The 19,015-nt window shown below is 57.3% G+C and overlaps 8 protein-coding genes across 8 annotated transcripts; 4 read left to right on the forward strand and 4 right to left on the reverse strand.

Moving 5' to 3' along the window:
• Positions 1 to 111: 111 nt before the first annotated feature.
• Positions 112 to 1,267, forward strand: E0L32_003059 (uncharacterized protein; the record flags this gene model as incomplete). Its single annotated transcript, XM_031137317.1, has 6 exons — positions 112 to 163; positions 220 to 245; positions 332 to 460; positions 528 to 630; positions 692 to 705; positions 812 to 1,267. The coding sequence occupies 6 exons, from the start codon at positions 112 to 114 to the stop codon at positions 1,265 to 1,267; spliced, it is 780 nt and encodes a 259-aa protein (XP_030999127.1).
• Positions 1,268 to 1,443: 176 nt separating this feature from the next.
• E0L32_003060 (uncharacterized protein) lies at positions 1,444 to 4,134 on the reverse strand (the record flags this gene model as incomplete). Its single annotated transcript, XM_031137319.1, has 3 exons — positions 1,444 to 2,379; positions 2,435 to 3,906; positions 3,966 to 4,134. 3 exons carry the CDS (start codon positions 4,132 to 4,134, stop codon positions 1,444 to 1,446), a joined length of 2,577 nt encoding a protein of 858 aa, XP_030999128.1.
• Positions 4,135 to 5,558: 1,424 nt separating this feature from the next.
• E0L32_003061 (uncharacterized protein) lies at positions 5,559 to 7,911 on the forward strand (the record flags this gene model as incomplete). Its single annotated transcript, XM_031137320.1, has 8 exons — positions 5,559 to 5,642; positions 5,703 to 5,889; positions 5,960 to 6,099; positions 6,151 to 6,331; positions 6,406 to 6,552; positions 6,620 to 6,622; positions 6,679 to 6,829; positions 7,548 to 7,911. 8 exons carry the CDS (start codon positions 5,559 to 5,561, stop codon positions 7,909 to 7,911), a joined length of 1,257 nt encoding a protein of 418 aa, XP_030999129.1.
• Positions 7,912 to 10,314: 2,403 nt separating this feature from the next.
• On the forward strand, positions 10,315 to 11,710 carry E0L32_003062 (uncharacterized protein; the record flags this gene model as incomplete). The annotated part of the gene is made up of 2 exons (XM_031137321.1): positions 10,315 to 11,397; positions 11,477 to 11,710. 2 exons carry the CDS (start codon positions 10,315 to 10,317, stop codon positions 11,708 to 11,710), a joined length of 1,317 nt encoding a protein of 438 aa, XP_030999130.1.
• Positions 11,711 to 12,405: 695 nt separating this feature from the next.
• On the reverse strand, positions 12,406 to 14,140 carry E0L32_003063 (uncharacterized protein; the record flags this gene model as incomplete). Its single annotated transcript, XM_031137322.1, has 2 exons — positions 12,406 to 13,736; positions 14,071 to 14,140. 2 exons carry the CDS (start codon positions 14,138 to 14,140, stop codon positions 12,406 to 12,408), a joined length of 1,401 nt encoding a protein of 466 aa, XP_030999131.1.
• Positions 14,141 to 14,339: 199 nt separating this feature from the next.
• Positions 14,340 to 15,656, reverse strand: E0L32_003064 (uncharacterized protein; the record flags this gene model as incomplete). The annotated part of the gene is made up of 1 exon (XM_031137323.1): positions 14,340 to 15,656. One exon carries the CDS (start codon positions 15,654 to 15,656, stop codon positions 14,340 to 14,342), a length of 1,317 nt encoding a protein of 438 aa, XP_030999132.1.
• Positions 15,657 to 16,767: 1,111 nt separating this feature from the next.
• Positions 16,768 to 17,905, forward strand: E0L32_003065 (uncharacterized protein; the record flags this gene model as incomplete). Its single annotated transcript, XM_031137324.1, has 2 exons — positions 16,768 to 17,241; positions 17,318 to 17,905. 2 exons carry the CDS (start codon positions 16,768 to 16,770, stop codon positions 17,903 to 17,905), a joined length of 1,062 nt encoding a protein of 353 aa, XP_030999133.1.
• A 414-nt stretch (positions 17,906 to 18,319) lies between these two features.
• E0L32_003066 (uncharacterized protein) lies at positions 18,320 to 18,940 on the reverse strand (the record flags this gene model as incomplete). Its single annotated transcript, XM_031137325.1, has 2 exons — positions 18,320 to 18,707; positions 18,801 to 18,940. 2 exons carry the CDS (start codon positions 18,938 to 18,940, stop codon positions 18,320 to 18,322), a joined length of 528 nt encoding a protein of 175 aa, XP_030999134.1.
• Positions 18,941 to 19,015: the final 75 nt, after the last annotated feature.

A 19,015-nucleotide genomic window follows, 5' to 3' on the forward strand; every position in this document is an offset into this window, starting at 1 on the left:
ATTCTGATCTGGTTACTGAGGATATCGAGTTTCCTGTTTTCCAAAAGGAAAAAAAAAAAAACACCGACCGAATCAACACCTCTTCGCGGTTGAAAGTCGAGCCACGCCAAGATGGATGACCAGCCCAAGTTCGCCATCCACGCTGCATGCCGGGAGGGCAAAGGTGAGCTTCTACGTCATGCATCGCAACCGACACAGCTTGGCTCACATATTGAACAGTTCAGATCGTGGAGTCGCTGCTGAATGTATGAGATCCCATCAGAGGCACTTCCCTGCATCCGCCCATGGCTACTGTTTTCTCAACCCGGCGTCCCACTAACACCGTCTCCAGGCGCATCCGCAGCTGGCCAAGCTGAAGGATGACGATGGCCGCTACCCCATACACTGGGCCGCTTCCGCAAATTCACTCGAGATTGTTCAGCTTCTAGTCAACCAGAAAGGTTTCGAGGTCGATGTCCAAGTACGCTGGGTATCCCGGGATCTCACTTCTACGTTGCTGAGATGACTGACTCGGCCATGATGTACAGGACGAGAGTGGCTGGACACCCTTGATGATAGCAGCGAGCGTCAAGGAATCCGACGCTGTCGTAGACCTGATTCTCAGCAGAGGCGCAGATGTCAACGAGAAGAGTAAGTCACATAAACCACCCGAACTATTCTAGTCACAGAACTGCCTGACACAACCTTGCAGACAACAGTGGTCAGGTACGAGAGAGCCCCCCCTCTGGTCGATGTGTGGCCTCGATGAGGGAGGCTTGCGCTCCCTCCTCGTGGAGGAATCAACTAACAAGACATATAAAATCTCATGTAGACTGTCCTTCACTTCGTCGCCTCCAAGAACAACATCGACATCGCCCGGAAGCTCTTCGACCAACAGCCGCCGGCATCGGCCCGGGTCCGCGACAAGCGCGGCCAGTATGCCCTGCACCGCGCCGCGGCCGTCGGGTCAGTGCCGATGGTGAGCCTGCTGCTCAAGAACAAGAGCCCGCTGAACGCCACGGACGCTGCCGGATACACTGCATTGCACCATGCAGTGGCGGAAGGACACGGTGAGCCCGTCACCCCAGAGACACAAGATGCCCAACTTGTCAGGAAGAAACTTGCTAACTCGAACACGCTAGGTGACACTGCCGTCGCCCTGCTCAAAGCTGGAGCGGAGACGGACAAGAAGGACACAGATGGCTATCTCGCCCTGGACCTCGCGCCGGACAAGGAGGTACGGAAGTACATCGAGCAAGCAGCAGAACGTGAGGGCATTGAGCTCTGAGGCAATGGCGGAAGTGTATCACCTAACCGGGGGGACAACCAGTAAAGAGAAAATGAGTCCATGCCGTATAGGCACCGCCTTGTAATATATATGATGAATTAAATCTAATCACTAGCGTAGCTAAACAGAAAGGGAGGCCGGCTAGTTTCATCAACAAGAAGGGGAACTCCCCCTCGTCATCGAACAGCGCTCTCCACAAGATCCCTATACATGGCCTTGACATCCTGCACGTCGGCCCTGAGCTCCTCGACGAGCTCGCTCTTCTCGCCCAGGAGCTCGAGCGTCGTCTCGTACCGCTCCTTGACCTCGGCCACCTCGGCCTCGAGCGCGCCGACCCTGTCGAGCGCCGCCTTGCCCGCGTCCGCCTCCTTCATGAGGCTCAGGACCTCGGCGCGGGCCTCGTCCCGCTGGTTCGAGATGCGCGCCAGCTCCTCGCGCGCCGCCACCTTCTCGCTCTCGAGGCGCCGGATCGCCGCGCTCATGCGCTCGACCAGCTGCACCGAAGGGCCCGCCGCGACGGTCGAGACCGACACCATGTCCTGCACCATCTGCTGCGGGGAGGCGGTCGTCTCGCGCTCCGACATGTCGTCCTGCTCGAGCGGGTGGGTGGCGGACGGCGTCGGCAGCGCCTCGATGCTCGGGCTGAACAGGCCCGGCGAGTGCGGCAGCCCTGCGAAGCCGCCGGACTGGAGGGATGGCCTCGTGGACGGCTGCGCCGACGGCCGGCGGGCGAGGTACCTCTCCGCCGGGTCGTCGTTGCTTGGGGTAGATGTCTTGCGAAGCTTGTTCGGCTGGAGGCCCAGGAAATCCGAGCTCCATGTCCTGGATGGCTGGAGCAGCGAGGGCGAGTCTGGTCGGCTGTTGTTCTTGAATGGTGGGTTTGGAAGGCCTTCTAGCCATTCGCCCCGATCCCTATCGTCTTTGTCTTCTTTCCACGAAGATTTCTGTTTCTCAAAGTCTTCCCTGGCCTCTCGCAGGGCGGCTTCCGCCTCTTCGACACGTTTCTTGAGCGCTTCTATCTGCGACTCGTATGATTTGACATTATCCTGGGCTGAAGGGAGTTGAGCCCTAGCCTCCTCAAGTTCCGCTTCAGTGCGCTTGACAGCCAGATTCTACGTAGGATTAGTACGTGGAGCACATGTCGATGATAAGCTTGGTGGCACTTACAGCAGTACGGGCCTTCTTCCGCATCTCGGACTCCCTTTCTTGCGCCTCATCCCTCTCCCTCTCAAGGTTGGATATCCTCGCAAGCAGCGTAGCCTCGATGCCTTGCCAATTCTCACTCGCGATGGCATACTGAGACTGCAGAGTCTCGACCTGTCGTAGCAGCTTGGCTTGTGAGTCGCCAATGGCCCCTGAAGACGCTTCTTCCGCGCGAACGCGCATTGACTCGAGCTTGCTCTCCATCACTTGAACCTCGGCCTTCATCTCGACCTCGATGAGTCGGGCACGCTCTGCGGCGCGCTCAGCCTTCTCCTTAAGGTCGCTGGCTTGGGCTTTGGCCCTATCCGCCGCAAGGTTCTTCTCGACTTGCAGGTCGGACAGTTGCTCCTCGAGTTCCCTGACACGCTTTCTCTCTTTCTCTAGAGCCTCTTCGTTCACCTTGGCGGTGAGGTTGTTGGCATGCTCCTTGGCCTGGTTGAGCTGCTTCTTCAAGTCCGCAATGGTCCTGTCCTTTGCAGCATTCTCTGACCGTAGGCTGTCTATCTCTTTGCGTAGTTGCGCAGACTTCTTGTCTGACTCCGCAACGGTCTTTTCGAGCTCATCGACGCGTTTCAGCCGTCGCTTTGCACCGTCCAGCTCTGCCTGGACCTTAGTTCGTGACGTCTTTAGGTCGTTGATCTCCTTCTCGTGCTCTGTGATAGTCGTGCGGAACTTTTTCATGATAGTCCGGTGTTTTTGCTCAGTGACACCGAGTTTCTTTCCCTCCTCCATGAGCTGTGCAATTTGCAGGTCCTTCTCGGCGAGTTTCTTCTCGGCGCTCCCGCCTGGGGCGCTTTGAACCGCCTTTCTAGCGGCATCCGTCGTTTCCCGAGAGAGGTATTGCAGCTTAGCCTGAACAGCGTCGAGCTTCTCGACATAGTCATGCACCTCCTCCTGGTGTTGCCGTTGCGCTTCGGCCAACTCGTTCTCGAGCTGCTTGATCCTGGCCTCCTGCATGTCGTTGAGGGCCTTATCGGAATTTTTAGGTTCAGATTCATCAATTGTGGGTGTGATGAGAACCTGAGGAGGAGGAGAAGCCACCTTCGGGGGTGGTTCGTGTTCTTGTCGAGTTGCGCTCGCGGTCACCTTCTCCTCGTTCTCAGGAGCTGGAGGTTCCGTCACAGTCGCCGTCTCTGCACCCTCTGTGGTCTCGCCTTTCTCCCCCGGAACACTGTCCATGGAAGGACGCGCGACGCCATCTTGAGAGCCCCGCACGGATGTCGTCTCCAGTTCGGTCTCCTTAGGGCGATCTGTGCTGTCGGTCGAGCCACGGCTCGCAGCATCGACACTCTGCCGGGGGCTAGGGGCGGTCGACGTTCGTGCTGACGACGCCTCTGTCCTCTGGCCGGCGGCAGCATTCTTAGCAGCAACAGCGCGGGCCAGCCTCTCTTGCAATCGATCGTTTGCGCGGTTCGTCGAGGCAGATCTAGACGGAGCTGCATTCTAGGCATCAGCTTACGGAACAACCAGGACGAAATCTAACGTGTCGACTTACCGGAAGGCTTGTTCTGGGCTTGCGCACCATTTGAAGGTGTCGAGGGCTTCGCTTGCGGCTTCCCAGACTCATCCCCCTCCGCCAGGATGGTATCCAGCCGGGCCTCGACACCCGCTACGGCTGAAGACAGGAACGAGCCCCATCTGGAGCCTTTCGCCTGGTTCGCCATGGTGATGGGGGGGGCACTCAGGACCGACCAGGGGGTTCTGAATCGAAAGGCAGAGACGATATCATCAAGGGTTACAGGGCCAACTACCGCTGAGGCCTTCGATGCATGTTTCTGGGCGCGTGTAAGCAACGGCGTCGTTATCAGGCAGTGTCGAGCTGATGCCTGCCGGAAGAGACGCCGGGCTGGTTCGGGGGAGAAGCTGGGCTGGGGATCTTGTTCAGCTCCGGCCCGGAGGGTGTTATGGGCGTCTTTTTTTCGCGTCTTGTCTCAGGTCGCGCAGAGCTGCGAAGCCAGGGCGCACTCGAGGAATTCGGCGATCAATGGGGGTGTGATGTTCTAGAGCTTCGGCTGACGCTGCACCATTTCGGGAAAGGCTGAAGCCTGGAGCCACGCATCAATTAATTGACACGCCCTCCAAATGGCCTCAGCCACACAAGGGACCCGGTGCCACGGCCAAGACTGCGCTAGATGTGCAAGGGGGGCCACCCGTAATCACACTGTAATGACGAGTTCGTACAGGGGGACAGGGGGCGATCTTGGCGGGGTACAGTAGCAATCAATATCGAGCATTTTTGAGTGCCTGGTTCTACTTGTACCGAGTTGTCAAGATCCATGGATGGATGGATGGATGCAGCAGAAAGCTGGAGCTCCCTTGTGGGGGTTTGGACGAACCTCCCGGCTGAAGCTACGAACGAGACTATCGCCGTCTTCGGCCACTTGGAGGGAGAGACGCGGCATAGGTTCCAGGTCGGGTGCATTAGCTCCGCCTGCATCAGACCCGTTCATGTTTCCAGGCTTTTGCCCTCCGCTCACATCACATGCCAGTCATGCCTCCTCGGGGATCCCTCCACAAGCTCCAGCAGTAGCCCGGATTCTTCGGGAAGGGCTACCTGTCAGGAACCAATTCTTGCTAGCCTATCTGATGTGACGTATTTCTTTGCAGGTCTTGTCAACAACGCCATCATACTGCACAGTGCCTTCTCCTTCGCCGTTTCTCGTCGTGTGCAAAGATGCGGGCATTTTAAATTCACTGAACCTCGCAGTCTGAGTGTGTACGGTCTGGAAGGCGTACGGAATACTCCTGGACGAGGTAAGAGCTGTTTTTTCTCACCCACTCTAGCTACTGGCCGCCAAGCACGACCCCGATATGTCACGGACTTGCTCCGAGGTCATTGGGGGCCTTTCTGTCTCTTCTGCCTTTCGAGTTTTCTAAGCTCTTTCAGGCCGGCCAGTACCTGCCGAGCGAAATGGAACACGATGCTGGATTGTTTTGGAAACATCGCCAATGGCTCGTTGCGGGTTTTTGTCGGCGTTCACGATAGCGACGCTTACTAACGCCGCGTAGTATATCTTTGGGTTGCAGGCCGAAAAAGACACCACCACGATCGTGCAAAAACTTCCTAACGAATGCGAGCTGTCACAATATGTCGTTCTTACAGATACCGTACAGAGAGGCGCGAGATGGGTTCTGGGGAGAGCAGACCTCGACGCTCAACTGGTGCGAAGAGGTGAGTGAAGTTGCATCCGAAGAAAAGGCAGAGCGGCTGACCTGTTCCGCCCCCACGTAGGATTACAACATAACGAAGTATTGTGCCGAATTCGTCAACACTGTGACCAATGTCATGTTCCTTTGGCTTGGCAGCAAGGGTATCCGCGACTGCCTCACCTACCCATACTCGACTGTTTTTATCGTAGGGTTTATTGGGTACATGGTGGTTGGCATGGGCTCCATAGCATTTCACACGACCCTCAAGTGTAAGTCCGGTCGTTACTGGTTTCAAGGGAATGCTGAAGCCTGATCTGACCTGGTTTTTTACCCGACTAGATTCCATGCAACTCGCGGATGAGTTGCCCATGATCTATTCCACATGTATCATGGGCTTCACGACGTTCTCACACGGCAAGTCGCGCAAGGTTGCTACCTTTATCGGTCTGGGATTTTTCAGCTTTGCGGTGGCAGTCACTGTAAGGAAATAGCCGGCAACCTTCATCTTTAACTTTCTGACCAACGGACAGGCCATCTACTGGATCACTAAAGACCCTAGCTTCCACCAGGCAGCATACGCCCTGGTCACCGTGACGCTTGTGTTTCGCAAGATCTATGACCAAGAAACCGTGCTCAAACCGGCGCTTAGAGCTCGAAACCCTGCAAGAGCCGATCAATTGATGAAGGAATTGCGGTTGATCTCGTTGAGTGGTACGTACTTGGGCTCGTCCGAGTAGTCCTTCACGGCATAGTGGCGGGACAAGTACTAATTCGATATGGAATAGGAGCCGTGATCTTCCTGACTGGCTACGGTATTTGGTGGCTCGATAACTTGTATTGCCATAACCTGCGGGCTTGGCGATCCGTCATACTCCTCCCTTGGGCAGTCATACTGGAAGGACACGCGTGGTGGCATCTATTCACAGGTCTAGGTTAGTGCTCTTTTGCTCCATCACTTATTTCTTTTGAAAAATCACTAACAATTGCCTCCCTCTATAGGTGGTACGTTATCAACAACTCTCCTTGGTTCTACTGACACAGCTAACATGTCCGAAAAGCTTACTACTTTATCGTATGGCATATCTGGGCGCGATTCCTGGAGGAGAGTAGGGAAAACGACTACCAGCTACAATGGCCATCGATCTTTACATCCGTTCCCCGAGTCGTCCCCGTTCGCCACGACGCCTCAGACAAGGCGAGAAAGACGAAGTAGGATTGAGGCATTGTACCTCAACGTTGTAACGAATGTCGCTCCCGCGAAATCAATGCATGACCATGGCATAGACAAAATAGAGGATGTATACCCTCATGCTTGCGATGAAGCAAGGACTAAGATATAGAACTACGGCAAGCACATGAATGAACTTCATGCCTGTTTCCATCTAGGCTCGCCGATGTCAGTGGGGAAATTTGATCCATGCTTGATACATAATCCAAACCTGCGACTGAATACTTTCATTAAGACTTGTAATTCCGGTCTATATGCTTTTCTTCGTATTTCAGTCTGTTGAGCAATGCCTATTTCAAAGTGTTGGTTGTGCTGCTCTGTAAGTCGACCACAGTACGCAGGGACGCTGGCACTGTACGCTGGATGCGACTACTAGGCGACTGGCTGCCCCTCCCTCCTAATCCCATCAAAATTCCCACACTACGATCACCGGCGCATGTGAGAGTGAATGAACCTCACTTTACCAGGTCTTGAGAGTCTACAATACGCGGACCGCGCATTCCGGTACAAGGGCATCACTTCCGATCATTCGCGAGTAGGATTCTTCCGTGGCCTTTTAAGATAATCGAACTTCCTGAGTGCCTGGGCGCTCCATCTCTCACAAAATGTCGATATCAAATGAGGCATTGCAGAAGGTATGCATTCCGAGGGGCATGAATGCCCCTCAGGATCACCTATCCTCACACCATTTTGAGGAAGGCTGGCTAACTCTGGTGTCCCCGACCGCCAGCTGGTGATGGAGATTGAGACGCAAGCCATCCAGGCGCAGCAGCAGATCTCCCTCGTGCGGACGCAGATGGCCTCCAAGCAGCGGGAGATGCGGCTGGCGCAGCTCACGCGCAGCGAGATGGCGGCGCTCCCGCCGCAGACGGCGGTCTACGAAGGGGTGGGCAAGATGTTCGTCGCGGTCCCGGGCAGGGAGCTGGACGGCAAGCTGGAGAAGCAGGTCAGGGCGGCGGAGACGGAGATCGAGGGCCTGGGCAAGAAGCTGCACTACCTGGAGACGACGGCCAAGAACAGCCAGGCGCACATCGAGCAGATGCTCAAGGGGGCGGCCGCGTGATGGATGGATGGATGGATGGATGGATGGATGGATGTGTGTGTGTGTGCTGTGAAAGGGGAGGGGAGGGGAGGGGAGGGATGGGCGGGACGATCCTCGTTTCATCCATGCTGTTGGGTCCTCCTGACACGGTTATGCTCCAGCATGGCGGCAAAGGATGTGGCATCTATGAGGCGCAGCATGAAACGCGACGGGTACATATCATCAACGGCACTTGACAAGTTGTACGAAGGCGGAGGGTACTGGTGGGGAGGCTGTACTGGCCAGGAATAGACCCCTAGCCGCGGCTGGGCTGGGGGATGCAGATGGATGGATGGCAGAAAACATACACCACCGCCAATTTCTACTTTCTGAATTTGCAAGCGAGATCTTCTCCGTACGGTTGGCGCCGACTTGTGTGTAATTTCTCACCCAAATGGGTGAGGCATGTGATGCTATGATTTGTATGGCCACTGATTGTGGGTATGGGTTGAGTTTCAAGAGACGCCGAAGCTCTCGCGCTCTTGGCAAACCGCCCACGTTAGACGCCGACCCTCGATGCGGCCGCAGATGGCCCAAGCGGTAAGCCGCAAGGGTGAATCGGACGGACGATCTGGCTTATCTCGGTGCTCCTGTGGAAGAGCAGAAGTTGGGAATCAACTCTGTCTCATTGACGATGTCTATGGCAGATCAATCGTGGTTTGTGCTTGTGGTGTTGTGTTTGATTGCGCATTGAGTGTGTGTATCAGTGTGTTAGTTACATCTGCAAAGCGCTGGGATTCCAGCATGGTGGCGGCGTGCGCGGGGGCCTGGGCAAGTTCCGTTATTTGCACTTCAGCCCTATCCGCCCAGCAATGCCAATGTCGCATTGGTTTTGATTAGGTCGACACCTTGCTGCCCCTCTCACTCTGTTTCCTCGATGCGACCAATGCCCCTCCTCAGCTCCTGTCTGCCACATCGAGTTGGCTGTTTGGCACCGACGCATTTGCTACTCTCTGCTGTGACTGACTGCAGTGCGCTGTTTGTCCACCCAGATTTGCAACCAAAGATGGCAATTGACCCGTCACTAGACCAGCCAACAGTCAGAAACCAGCCCCCCTCCATCTTCGTCCTTGACCACACTCCTTTCCTTTCCCTCTTGTCATGGGCCGGCACGCGTCGGGCAGAACCTTGACTCCACATCATTTGCCTAGTCTCCACGAGCCGACTTTAGTGACTCTAGTGAGGAGGAGCTTGGAGATGCTGGGAGTATGGGACGGACTGTTTGTGGTCGAGTTGTAGTGGACCTCACTCCTCCTCCAAGCGCTGACATCCATGGAGCCATCCATCTCTGCTTCGCAGTCTGTTCTTCCCAGCCACGTCCAACTTGGACTCCTCGCTGTCGCACCAGTCCAATGTCACCCTTTCGGCCCCCAACGACAAGACGTGGTGACCCAGTTTCTTTTGTCGGCGCGCACATGCATGCATTCGTAATTTTAGTACCGGCCAAGTGCGGTCCTAATTCATGCAGCTGCTGACAAGCCTATCCTCGACTGTGTCTGCTCTCCCTCTCCGTCTCCACACACCGCCCATCTGCCCAACTGGCGGACGTCTGGCCTCGCGACCGGGCCAACCAGATGCAGCTTCGCGCTCTTCGATGGCTCGACCAGAGCGGAAGCTGATGCTGCACACATCAGATCCCTGCCCCTCCTGTACAGCCAGTACACGCCGTCTTCAGCCAAGCAGTGTGGCACCTGCCGGGGTCCCCCCCCCCCCCTCTCTCGTCTCAGGTCTTCTTGTCGCCGGTACGTGACTGGGTGCGAATAAGCTGGCGGGACCTCTCCGTCTCCCTCTCAGATGAATCTGCAGATTCCGCACCCGCTTTGCTGCCGGTTGGCGACTCTAATCAGAGCACTAATGGTAGGCTCGGGTCGAGGTACGTAGGTATGGAGTAGGAGGGAGAGACGGACATGTATCTCTCACAAGCACACTGCACACACAGACACATAGTTGTGTTACTCATGGGTCCATCCCGGCTGCTTGGCCCTTCCCCTCCCTCCCTCTCCTCTCCCTGTCTCGTCCCGCCGTTGACCACGGCGCCGCCGTCAGCCATCTCCCAATATAGGGTGGGCCACACCCTTCTTTTAAAACACCCCGCTTACCCGCTGCTTACTCTTTTTCCCTTCTGTCTCTTCCCTTGCCTGTCAGTCAGTTACACCCGCTTCCATTCTCAGGACAGAGTTGTCTTTCAGATCTGCTGTTGGTACAGTGGTCCGCGATCCAAGTGACAGTGGCAGAGCGTCACCAACACTGAGGCTTGGTCACCCCTTCCCCAGGTCTACCAGTGTGGTCACCCCAGGACCTGACCTGACCTGACAGGCATCATCTTCGCCTGGGCCGAGTTTAAACCACCATATCCAGACCCCGCTTCTCGTACGAACGTTGACCATGAGTTCTTACGGATATACCGACTCCGAGGAGGAGCTCGACGTCCGTATCCATCGCCATCGCTCTCCGCCGGAGCGCCGCCCGGCTCCTGTTCACTACGTCGAGGCCCGGCGTCCGGCCCGGCCGCAGAGCTACTATGCCACCGGCCCCAGCTACCTGGCGCCGGAGAACCGCATCGTCGTCGCGTCGCGATCCCGCTCAAGGGACCGGTCCCGCGAGCGGCGCTCCTCCCCGCCGACGTCGCAGGCCCCCCAGGCGCCCATCGTCATCAACAACTACCAGAACCACAACAGTGATTCCGATGACGACTCGTGGGACGAGCACCACGTGCACCACCGCTCGGCGCACAGCAGCCACTCCCGCTCGCGGGCCGCCTCCTCGGCCGCCGGCGCCGGCGCCATGGTCGTCGCCCCGAACCAGGCCTTCATGACGCGCGAGGAGTACGAGCTCGAGCAGACGCGGCGCGAGCTCGAGGAGCTGCGCCTCGCCCAGATGAGGCGGAGCGGCCAGGACGACCGGGACCGGGACCGCCGCCGCCACGAGGACTGGGAGCTCAAGCACACGCGGCGCGAGCTCGACGACATCCGGTCGCAGCAGACCCGGGAGCGCGAGGACCGGCAGCGCCAGAAGGAGATGAACGACCAGGCCGAGCTGCAGCGCGCCAAGCGCGAGCTCGACGAGATCAGGCGCCGCGAGGAGGCCGAGGCCGAGAAGAAGCGCATCAAGAAGGAGCTCGAGATGAAGCGGCTCGAGGAGGAGGCGCGGGCCAAGGAGGAGGAGGAGCGCCGCGAGAAGGCCGAGAAGGAGGCCATCGAGCGGTACAAGCAGAAGGAGCTCGAGCGCCGCGAGAAGGAGAAGCGCGAGAAGGAGTGGGCCGAGAAGGAGTACCAGCGGCGCCTGCAGGAGGACCTCATCAACTCGGGCGTCGACGAGAAGGACATCCAGGCCATCATCAAGAAGGAGAAGGTCAAGCGCGCCGAGCAGGAGGAGAAGAAGGAGCGCCAGACGTACACGCGCATGGCCCGCCGCCACCTCTCGCTCGAGACGCTGCGGGTGTATGGCATCGACTACGAGTATGACAAGGTGAGTGGGCTGACTTGAACCCCGAAAAACCAAAGGAGCCTTTGTAAACACTGACACCGGTGCCCTGCACTAAAAACAGGACCCCAACTACCTGGTCATCAAGCGCTGGGTGCCCGAGGACGAGCAGGACATCCTGTGGCGCCACACCAAGATCATCCGCGAGAAGCGCGAGCGCGCGCTGTACGTCGAGATCGACGAGCACAAGAAGAAGAAGTCGTCCAAGCTCGAGCCCGAGTTCGAGTGGGTGCGCAAGAAGGAGCGCCGCCGCAGCAAGTCCCCCGGCCTGCTGATGTACCTGGCCGGAGCGAGGTAGATTTCTCTTCTTTTGAAAAAAAAAAAAACTGGACCACGCACGCACACACACACGACTTGCTACACGAGGCCGGTTCGTGATGTTTTTTTTTTTGGGGGGAAATCCCTGCTCAGTTTGGTTGTCTAGACTGCTTTGCTGTCGACGGTTTTTGGATTTGACTTTTTTTTTTGTTTTGGTTTCCCTCTCCCCCCCTGCTTCTTGGTAGTCTTCTTGTCTGTCTGTGAGGCCTTTCTCCGGGCATATGGTTTGTGGAAATTCATACAACGGCACCTTCGTGTGTCTTTGCGAGCGGGTACTTACTTTTTGTCTTCGAGGGGGGGGAAACACCAAAGGGATGAGCTATGATGAATGATATAGCAAAATAAATTTTTGATTCTTTTTTTATGTCAAATGCTTTGCACCCATAACGCCTGCTGAGTCGAGATCTTGGCCAGCCCCTCCCTTGTCCCTTGAGTTACATTGTCAAAGAGTCGCCTCATTAGTCAAACACCACCCTCCGTCTTGTTTGCCCCAGTCGGCTGTTGCTAGTGTTACATGTGTGGTGATATGTGTGTTTGTGACGAGTTGTATGATGCGTCGCAATTCATGTCGCGTCGTGCGTATATGTGTTGTGGATGTCGTCCGAGATGTAGCATCACATCCCAAAAAAAACTACACCTTGCAAGCACCCCCCCCCCTAGAACAATAAGTCTTTTTCACAAGACGTCCCTCCTCGCCCTGTTCTTCTCGAGCGTCGCCTCGGCCCGCCGGATCAGCTCCTCGTACAGCGTCCACGCGAGCGCCGAGCTCAAGGCCTTGCGGCTCATGCGCAGCGCGAGCCCGTCCCACATGGACCGGAAGCCCTCCTCGCCGAGCATGCGCCGCGCCGCGTGCGCCATGTTGCGGTACTCGGCGGGCTGCAGCTGGATGCGCGTCTTGACGGCGTCGAAGGGGTTGGAGATGACGGAGCAGACGGTGGCGGCCAGGACGCCCGAGGAGAAGTTGATGGCGGCGGCGCGGGACATGCCCATCTTCTTGCCGCCGCCGCTGCTGCTGTTGTTTTCGTCGGTGGCCGTGGTGGTGGTGGGGTACAGCCGGCTCAGGGTGCGCTTGGACTGCTCGTAGAAGAGCACGTAGAAGCCGGCGTAGGGGGCGTCGCGGATGGCCGTGGCGCCGAACCCGGCGAAGAAGCCGCGGGGGCCTTCGGCGCGCAGGATGTCGCGCCCGGCGCCGAGGACGGACCCGTAGGCGTACAGGCTCGACTCGTAGCGCACCTTGATGACGGTCAGGGGCATGAGGACGAGGCCGGCGAAGGCGCGGGCCGCGGCGCCCGAGAGCATGTTGGCCGTGGGGCCGAGGCGCACGAGGCTGCTCGAGTGCTGCTGCTGCTGCTGCTGCTGCACCGCTCCCGCGGCTGCTCCGGACGACGACGACGACGACGAAGCAGAGAGTGTGGTGGTGGCTGCCGCGGCGGACGACAGGCGCGAGACGTTCTGGCGGATGGCGTTGAGGGTGGTGAAGTAGATGGCGGAGCCGAAGCCCGTGCGCAGGGCCGAGGGGACGGTGCCGCGCCAGAGGGCGGGCAGGCCGCGCGGGGAGGAACGGATCTCGGCGAGGGACTGCAGCAGCGAGTGGTGGCCCGACTGCTGCACGCGGGTCTTGAGCAGGTCGATGGGCTGGAGGAGGACGGCCGAGAGCACGCCCGAGCCCAGGCCGGCGGCGAAGTGGAAGGCTGGGTCGTTTGCGCAAGAGTGTGTAAGTCTTGGGTTGGCAGAGGCAGGCAAGCTGGTGGTGCATCTGGACAATGGCACGTTGGGGGGGAGGGGGGGCTTACTCGACTTGGAAGCGGCCTTGCGAGCACCGCCATCGGACATTGTGACTGGCACCAGCAATGCACAGGAGGGAGGGAGGGAGGGAGGGAGAAAGAGAGAGCTAGGTGGGTTGCGTGAACCGTGGTCGAAGCTCAAGCATCCGGCAGAGAGCTCTGCGTCCAGCGCAATGTGACTGACGGCTTTCTCTGCAGATGCGAAGAGCCGGAGGGTTGTAGCTATCGGGTCATTGTGTCATCGGCAGACAGTGTCGGTCACCCTTTGGGCGTTTGATCTAAAAGTACAAAAAGGTACAGGAATTGGAAAAAAGAGCAAGCGAGGCTTCTCCGGAATAATCATGAGTCAAGATGTCTGTGGTATGTCTTGCACGGCGCGGAGTAAGCCAGATAGCTAAGGCTCAGCTTTAGTGGCTCGGCCTAAGAATCACGCGCTAGAGGAGAGGTTCGTCCGTCCTGATGGAGCTGGCCTGGCTCCAGGGCTGCCTATGACGGCACTAGAATCGCAGTGGAAGGGTGTCACGGGCTTCTGCGACAGGGGTCCATCCCCGCATACCTGGTAACCCAGGAAACTTCCTGACCCATGTATCCGGGTTGTCCCGGCTGGCGAGGACTGCAGATGACATTGTCTCTGTATTCATTATATTATTCGGTTTCCGACAGGATCAACAGTCTGGTTCTAGGAGACTGCAGAAGATATACCAAATGGAACAATACCTCCTCCGGCACGGCCAATGACTGACTTGAATTCCTCGAGTAGATGGAGTGTTCATACATCAAAACGGTTCCGTCTATTATTCGTAAAGAAGTGGCATCAATACGTATCTACTTCAAGTTCTTTTCTTTTCCCTCTCCCACGATAGACTCAAGGCGGCCAGCAAGGAGCCGGTGCCGCTTGACCACCTCGACCCATTCACCCTCGGCTTCGCTGCCGACATCGAGAGTTGCCAGGAACAGTCCGAAATCGCCGCCCAACCTTCCCAGACTGCCCGCACAGTACAGCACCTGAGTGAGTAGACTGTCCCGCGAAGCCTGGTCCTTAACCGTCGGGAGATAGTGGCGTAGTGTTTCTAGCAGCATGTCTACCAGATATAGAGGGAATGTTGACAGTGCTGCGGGAAGGGGTTCGAGAGGATCTTGCGGCTGTGTATCGACACCACCCTCGGGTTGAACTGGGGGAGGGAAGATACTGCGAAACATAGAGACGATAGCGAAGCTCTGCTCGCGGAATATCTCGATGTATCTCTTCAGGTATCTCTCTGTCTGCTGCCCGCCGGACCACGCGTTGCCGCTGCCAATCGACTTCTGCCGTGCTTTCTCCTGGTCTGCCAGTTCACGCAGAGGGTCGAGAGCCTCGAGCATGGTCATCAGCGTTGCCAGGCGGCAGACGAGAAATATAGCTCCCAAGACTCGCTCCTGAGAGCTGTGGCCATGGCCCAGACTGCCGGGCGATTCGAGGTCCGGCAGCACTCGTCTCAGCCAGCTTATCGTTCTCAAAGAGGCAGCCAGCTTTAGGCTGGGCGATTTTAGGGACAAGATGAGGCTGGCGGCCATGGCTCGCATGGACTCGTCGGCCTGTGCCGATATCGATGTCACTAGCGGCGACTTTGGGTAGAGGGAGTGCAAGCGCCTGATGTGGCCATTGAGGTCCAGAGCCGAAGAGTAGTTGACAGGCGCGGTCGATATGGCCGAGTTGAGCAGCGTCGGTAGCTCGAGTACGTCGACAAGGCGCTCGCCGTTGCGCGAGAGCAGTAGCGCCCGCTTCCTCCTGGCTAATATCTCATTCTCACTGGCCTTGTTGTATGTTGTGGAGAATCGCACGGCCTCGTTATCAAGCTTGGGGATGGCATTCCGTAGCTCGGCGGTGCTTGCCGCGAGGGCCGGCAAGGTAGTCCTCAGGGAAGCGTGGTGTGAGGCCGACTCGATAATCGGCTTGTGCGATTTCTTCGAGAGCGCTTGCAATGAGAGGAGGAGGCTGTGAGATGAATGAGAGAGCGACTGGGGCTCAGTCGTCTCCAGTGATGAGAGGGGTTGTGAGGTGAGACTTGTGAGGTAGCTCAGAGCCTCGGGGTCCGGTGTCGCCGGCAGAGGAGAGGCATCCCCTGACTGTGACCTCAAGAGGTCATATAGAAGGTCTGCCATAACGCCTTGCTGCCACCGCCTGCCCGCTCATTCATGCTCCCCGAGCACACGCGTCGTCCTGTGGGTGGTTGCTCTTCGTGATAGGCCAGTTCTCGAGATGAGCGTGTTCGGGTGTCGAACCACAAATTGGCCCAAGCAGTAGCAGCCCCCGACCAGAGCCTCGTGTCCGGTTCTCTTCGCGCGACCTGCCTTATAGAAGTGTATGTCGTCGAGTCTGGACCTCAGCTTGGTGAATCGTGGCTCGTAGTGGGGCCCTCATGAAGGGTGCAGAGTGAGACAGCGATACATGTGCCTTGTCCTGCAGGCACATCTCAGGTGCTATTGGCGCCTGGGATGACCACCATCAGGCCTTGTTACCTTGTTTCAGCCAGCCTTTAGTGGGCTCTGTCAGAGCTTCCCGCCCTCCTCACGAGCTCTTTGTGGGCGGGTGGGGGCCTCGGCCGCGATAAAGGCTTATCATAGGCTGGCGGATGTAGCGGCTACCTGTGATTTGAGCAGCTGTGCAGGCCAAGACCAAGTAGCCGTTACGTCAGACCCGCCGGATCTGGATAGCGTCCCAACAAAGCCAGGGTCCTGCTCTCCTCACCTGCCTGCTTGTGCTCCTCCCTCTGAGCGTCCTGGCTTTTGTAAAAGCGCTCGAGTTCTCTAGATCCGACCTGACAGACTTCTTGTCCTTGGAGTTCGACTCTTGGTGGCCCCCAAGTTACTCCCAGTCTCGATCATCAGCCTGCAGTTCCTGTGAAAAGACACTGGCACTGGTGAACCCTATTATCCACGGACCGTTTCGCATAGACGAGTAGGTCCATATTCGACAGCCTCTGCTGCGAGTCCCAAGGCTTCCAGGCCACCACTCATCCGTATTGGGTCACCTGTCTCCCCAGACCGTTTGACAAGGTCTTGTGCCGAGTGCAGTTCGAGTACTATCCCATTTCAGCCAGTCGGCTGCCTGGACTTGGTGGTACATTTCCGCGTCCAACAGCGTACCAACGACCCTCCCCCTTCGAGCCTATAAATCTCTCTGGTCCGTACTCCGTGTCTGTCAATTTTCGTCGACAGAACAACAAGCTTTCTAGCAAAGCTAACGAGTGGGAGAAGCAGATCATAGCTCGACATGAGGGATCCGTTCCCTCCCATACCTGCCTTGAGCAGGGCAGTACAGCCTTTCGCCGACAAGTACAACCTGCCAGCACTGCCCCTGCATATACACGAAGTCCTCTTCGCGGTCGTGTTTTACTACTTCGTCCACCTTGTTGTATCGCCATGGCTTTCGACAAAGTGGTTTCCCGCCTACTATCCTAAACAACGAGGGAAAAGGGTAAATTGGGACTCGCATGTAGTCTCCCTCGTTCAGAGCACATTCATCAACATCGTGGCGCTGTATGTCATGGTCTTTGACGAGGAACGCAAGCACATGGATTGGGAACAAAGGATCTATGGCTACACCGGCATGTCGGGGTTCGTCCAGTCCATGGCTGCTGGCTACTTCATCTGGGATCTGATCACCACGGTCGTCTTCATTGACGTTTTTGGTCTTGGCCTCCTGGCCCATGCCTCGAGTGCTCTACTAGTGTACTCCTTCGGCTTCGTAAGTGCTGATTCGTATCTGCCAATCCCGCAGAGTGACCTCAGCGATGGACGTAGACGACTAACATGTGTGTCAGAGGCCGTTTCTGAACTACTACGGCTGCACCTTCATCCTCTATGAACTGTCAACGCCCTTCTTAAACATCCACTGGTTCTTCGACAAACTCAATATGACCGGCTCCAAGGCACAGCTATACAACGGCATAACGCTTTTGTTCGTCTTCTTCTCGTGCCGCCTGATCTGGGGAACTTTCCAGTCTGGTCGCGTCTACGTAGATATGTGGAAGGCCATTCATACTGGCCCGACCATGCCCCTCTCCACGGAGACGCCCAAGAATTCTTCGATCGCGTACGGCAACGACGACCTCATGGTCTTTGCCAAGGATGCGACTCCCATTCCGGTCTGGCTGGCCGGCCTGTATTTCGCAAGCAACATCGTTCTCAACTCGCTGAATTGGCACTGGTTCTTCAAGATGATCAAGGCAGTCAAAAAGCGGTTCGAACCGGCCAAGGAGGCGCCCAAGGAGACTCCCAAGGAAAAGATTGACGGCAAAAGCACGGCAACTGGCGCCCAAATCGCTCTCGAGAAACTGGACGAGTTGCGTCGCCGCGCCATTGCCGAAGGTGTCCCCACCATCGAAGACGACTTGGCAGACATGCAATAAAGACAACCTCATCTTGGAGCTTGTCCGCCAATTGTCGGGTCCGGCTTCAAGATGTAAATGGCGTCTATGGAGGACGAACCACAGCATAACGGAGTTTGGGGGCTGCGTTTAGGAAGGGTCTTTCCCTTTTTGCTCAATGCACAGCAAGCATTGATGTTTCACTGAAGCCAAGTGTAAAGGTTGTTGCTTTATAACTATTTCGTCGACGAGCTCACTTCAGCTCCCGGTAACAGAAGCTTACGAAATCATGAATAACAAGGATGGTATCAATATACAAAGACCAGCTTCAAACAGACCACAGGACACCTCTACTCATCCCCTTCCAAGATGGGTGGGTGCCTGTTAATGTAGCGCGTGGTACTGATGGGCGAACGGGCATCTCAGCCGAATATCTGAGATATGGATAGAAGAAGCTCAGCGGCCGCCCAACGCGCCGGTCAGCCCGCCAAGCACGCTGCCTAGACCGCCGGCTCCAGCCCCAGCCCCAGCCCCAGCACCCGTGCCCGCACCCGCACCCGCACCGGAGGATGCAGTGGGAGGCTGGGCGGTGCCAGTACCGCTTCCGTTGCCGGCACCGGCACCAGTACCAGCGCCGGCGCCGCCTCCAGTCAGACCGCCCGTGAGACCGCCGAGGAGACCACCCAGGAGGTCGCCAGCACCGCCCGCGCCGCCAGCACCGTTGCCAGCGCCACTGGCCCCGGCCCCGGCACCCGCGCCTCCACCGAGGAGGCCGCCGAGGAGCTGCTTGACCTGGCCGCTGGTGAGGCCGTCTAGCAGGTTGGTAACGCTGTCGACAGGGTTTCTATTTGTTTGTGTTACTTTTGTGTTAGCCCAACACCCCCCAGCTATCAATGCAGTGAGTGGCCCCTTGGGTCGCCGAAGAAAGAAGACTTACCCGCCATTGTTGGCCTGGCGCTCCTTGATGACGGGCGTCGGCGGGGAGCCCGAGGTCGCCTCTGTCTTGACGTAGGGGAGGGCAGTGGAGACGGCGGCGAAGCCGGTGAGGGCCGAGAGGACGATGGTTTGGAAGTGCATTTTGTAGAAAAGATGGTTTCGGTACACGGGGTGTTGTAATGAGTGGTTTGTTTTCGTTTGGTTCGGTCGAAAGGT

Source organism: Thyridium curvatum (genome assembly GCF_004353045.1).
Source record: "Thyridium curvatum strain D216 chromosome Unknown NODE_13_length_580902_cov_83.771903, whole genome shotgun sequence".
NCBI classification, from domain to species: domain Eukaryota; kingdom Fungi; phylum Ascomycota; class Sordariomycetes; order Thyridiales; family Thyridiaceae; genus Thyridium; species Thyridium curvatum.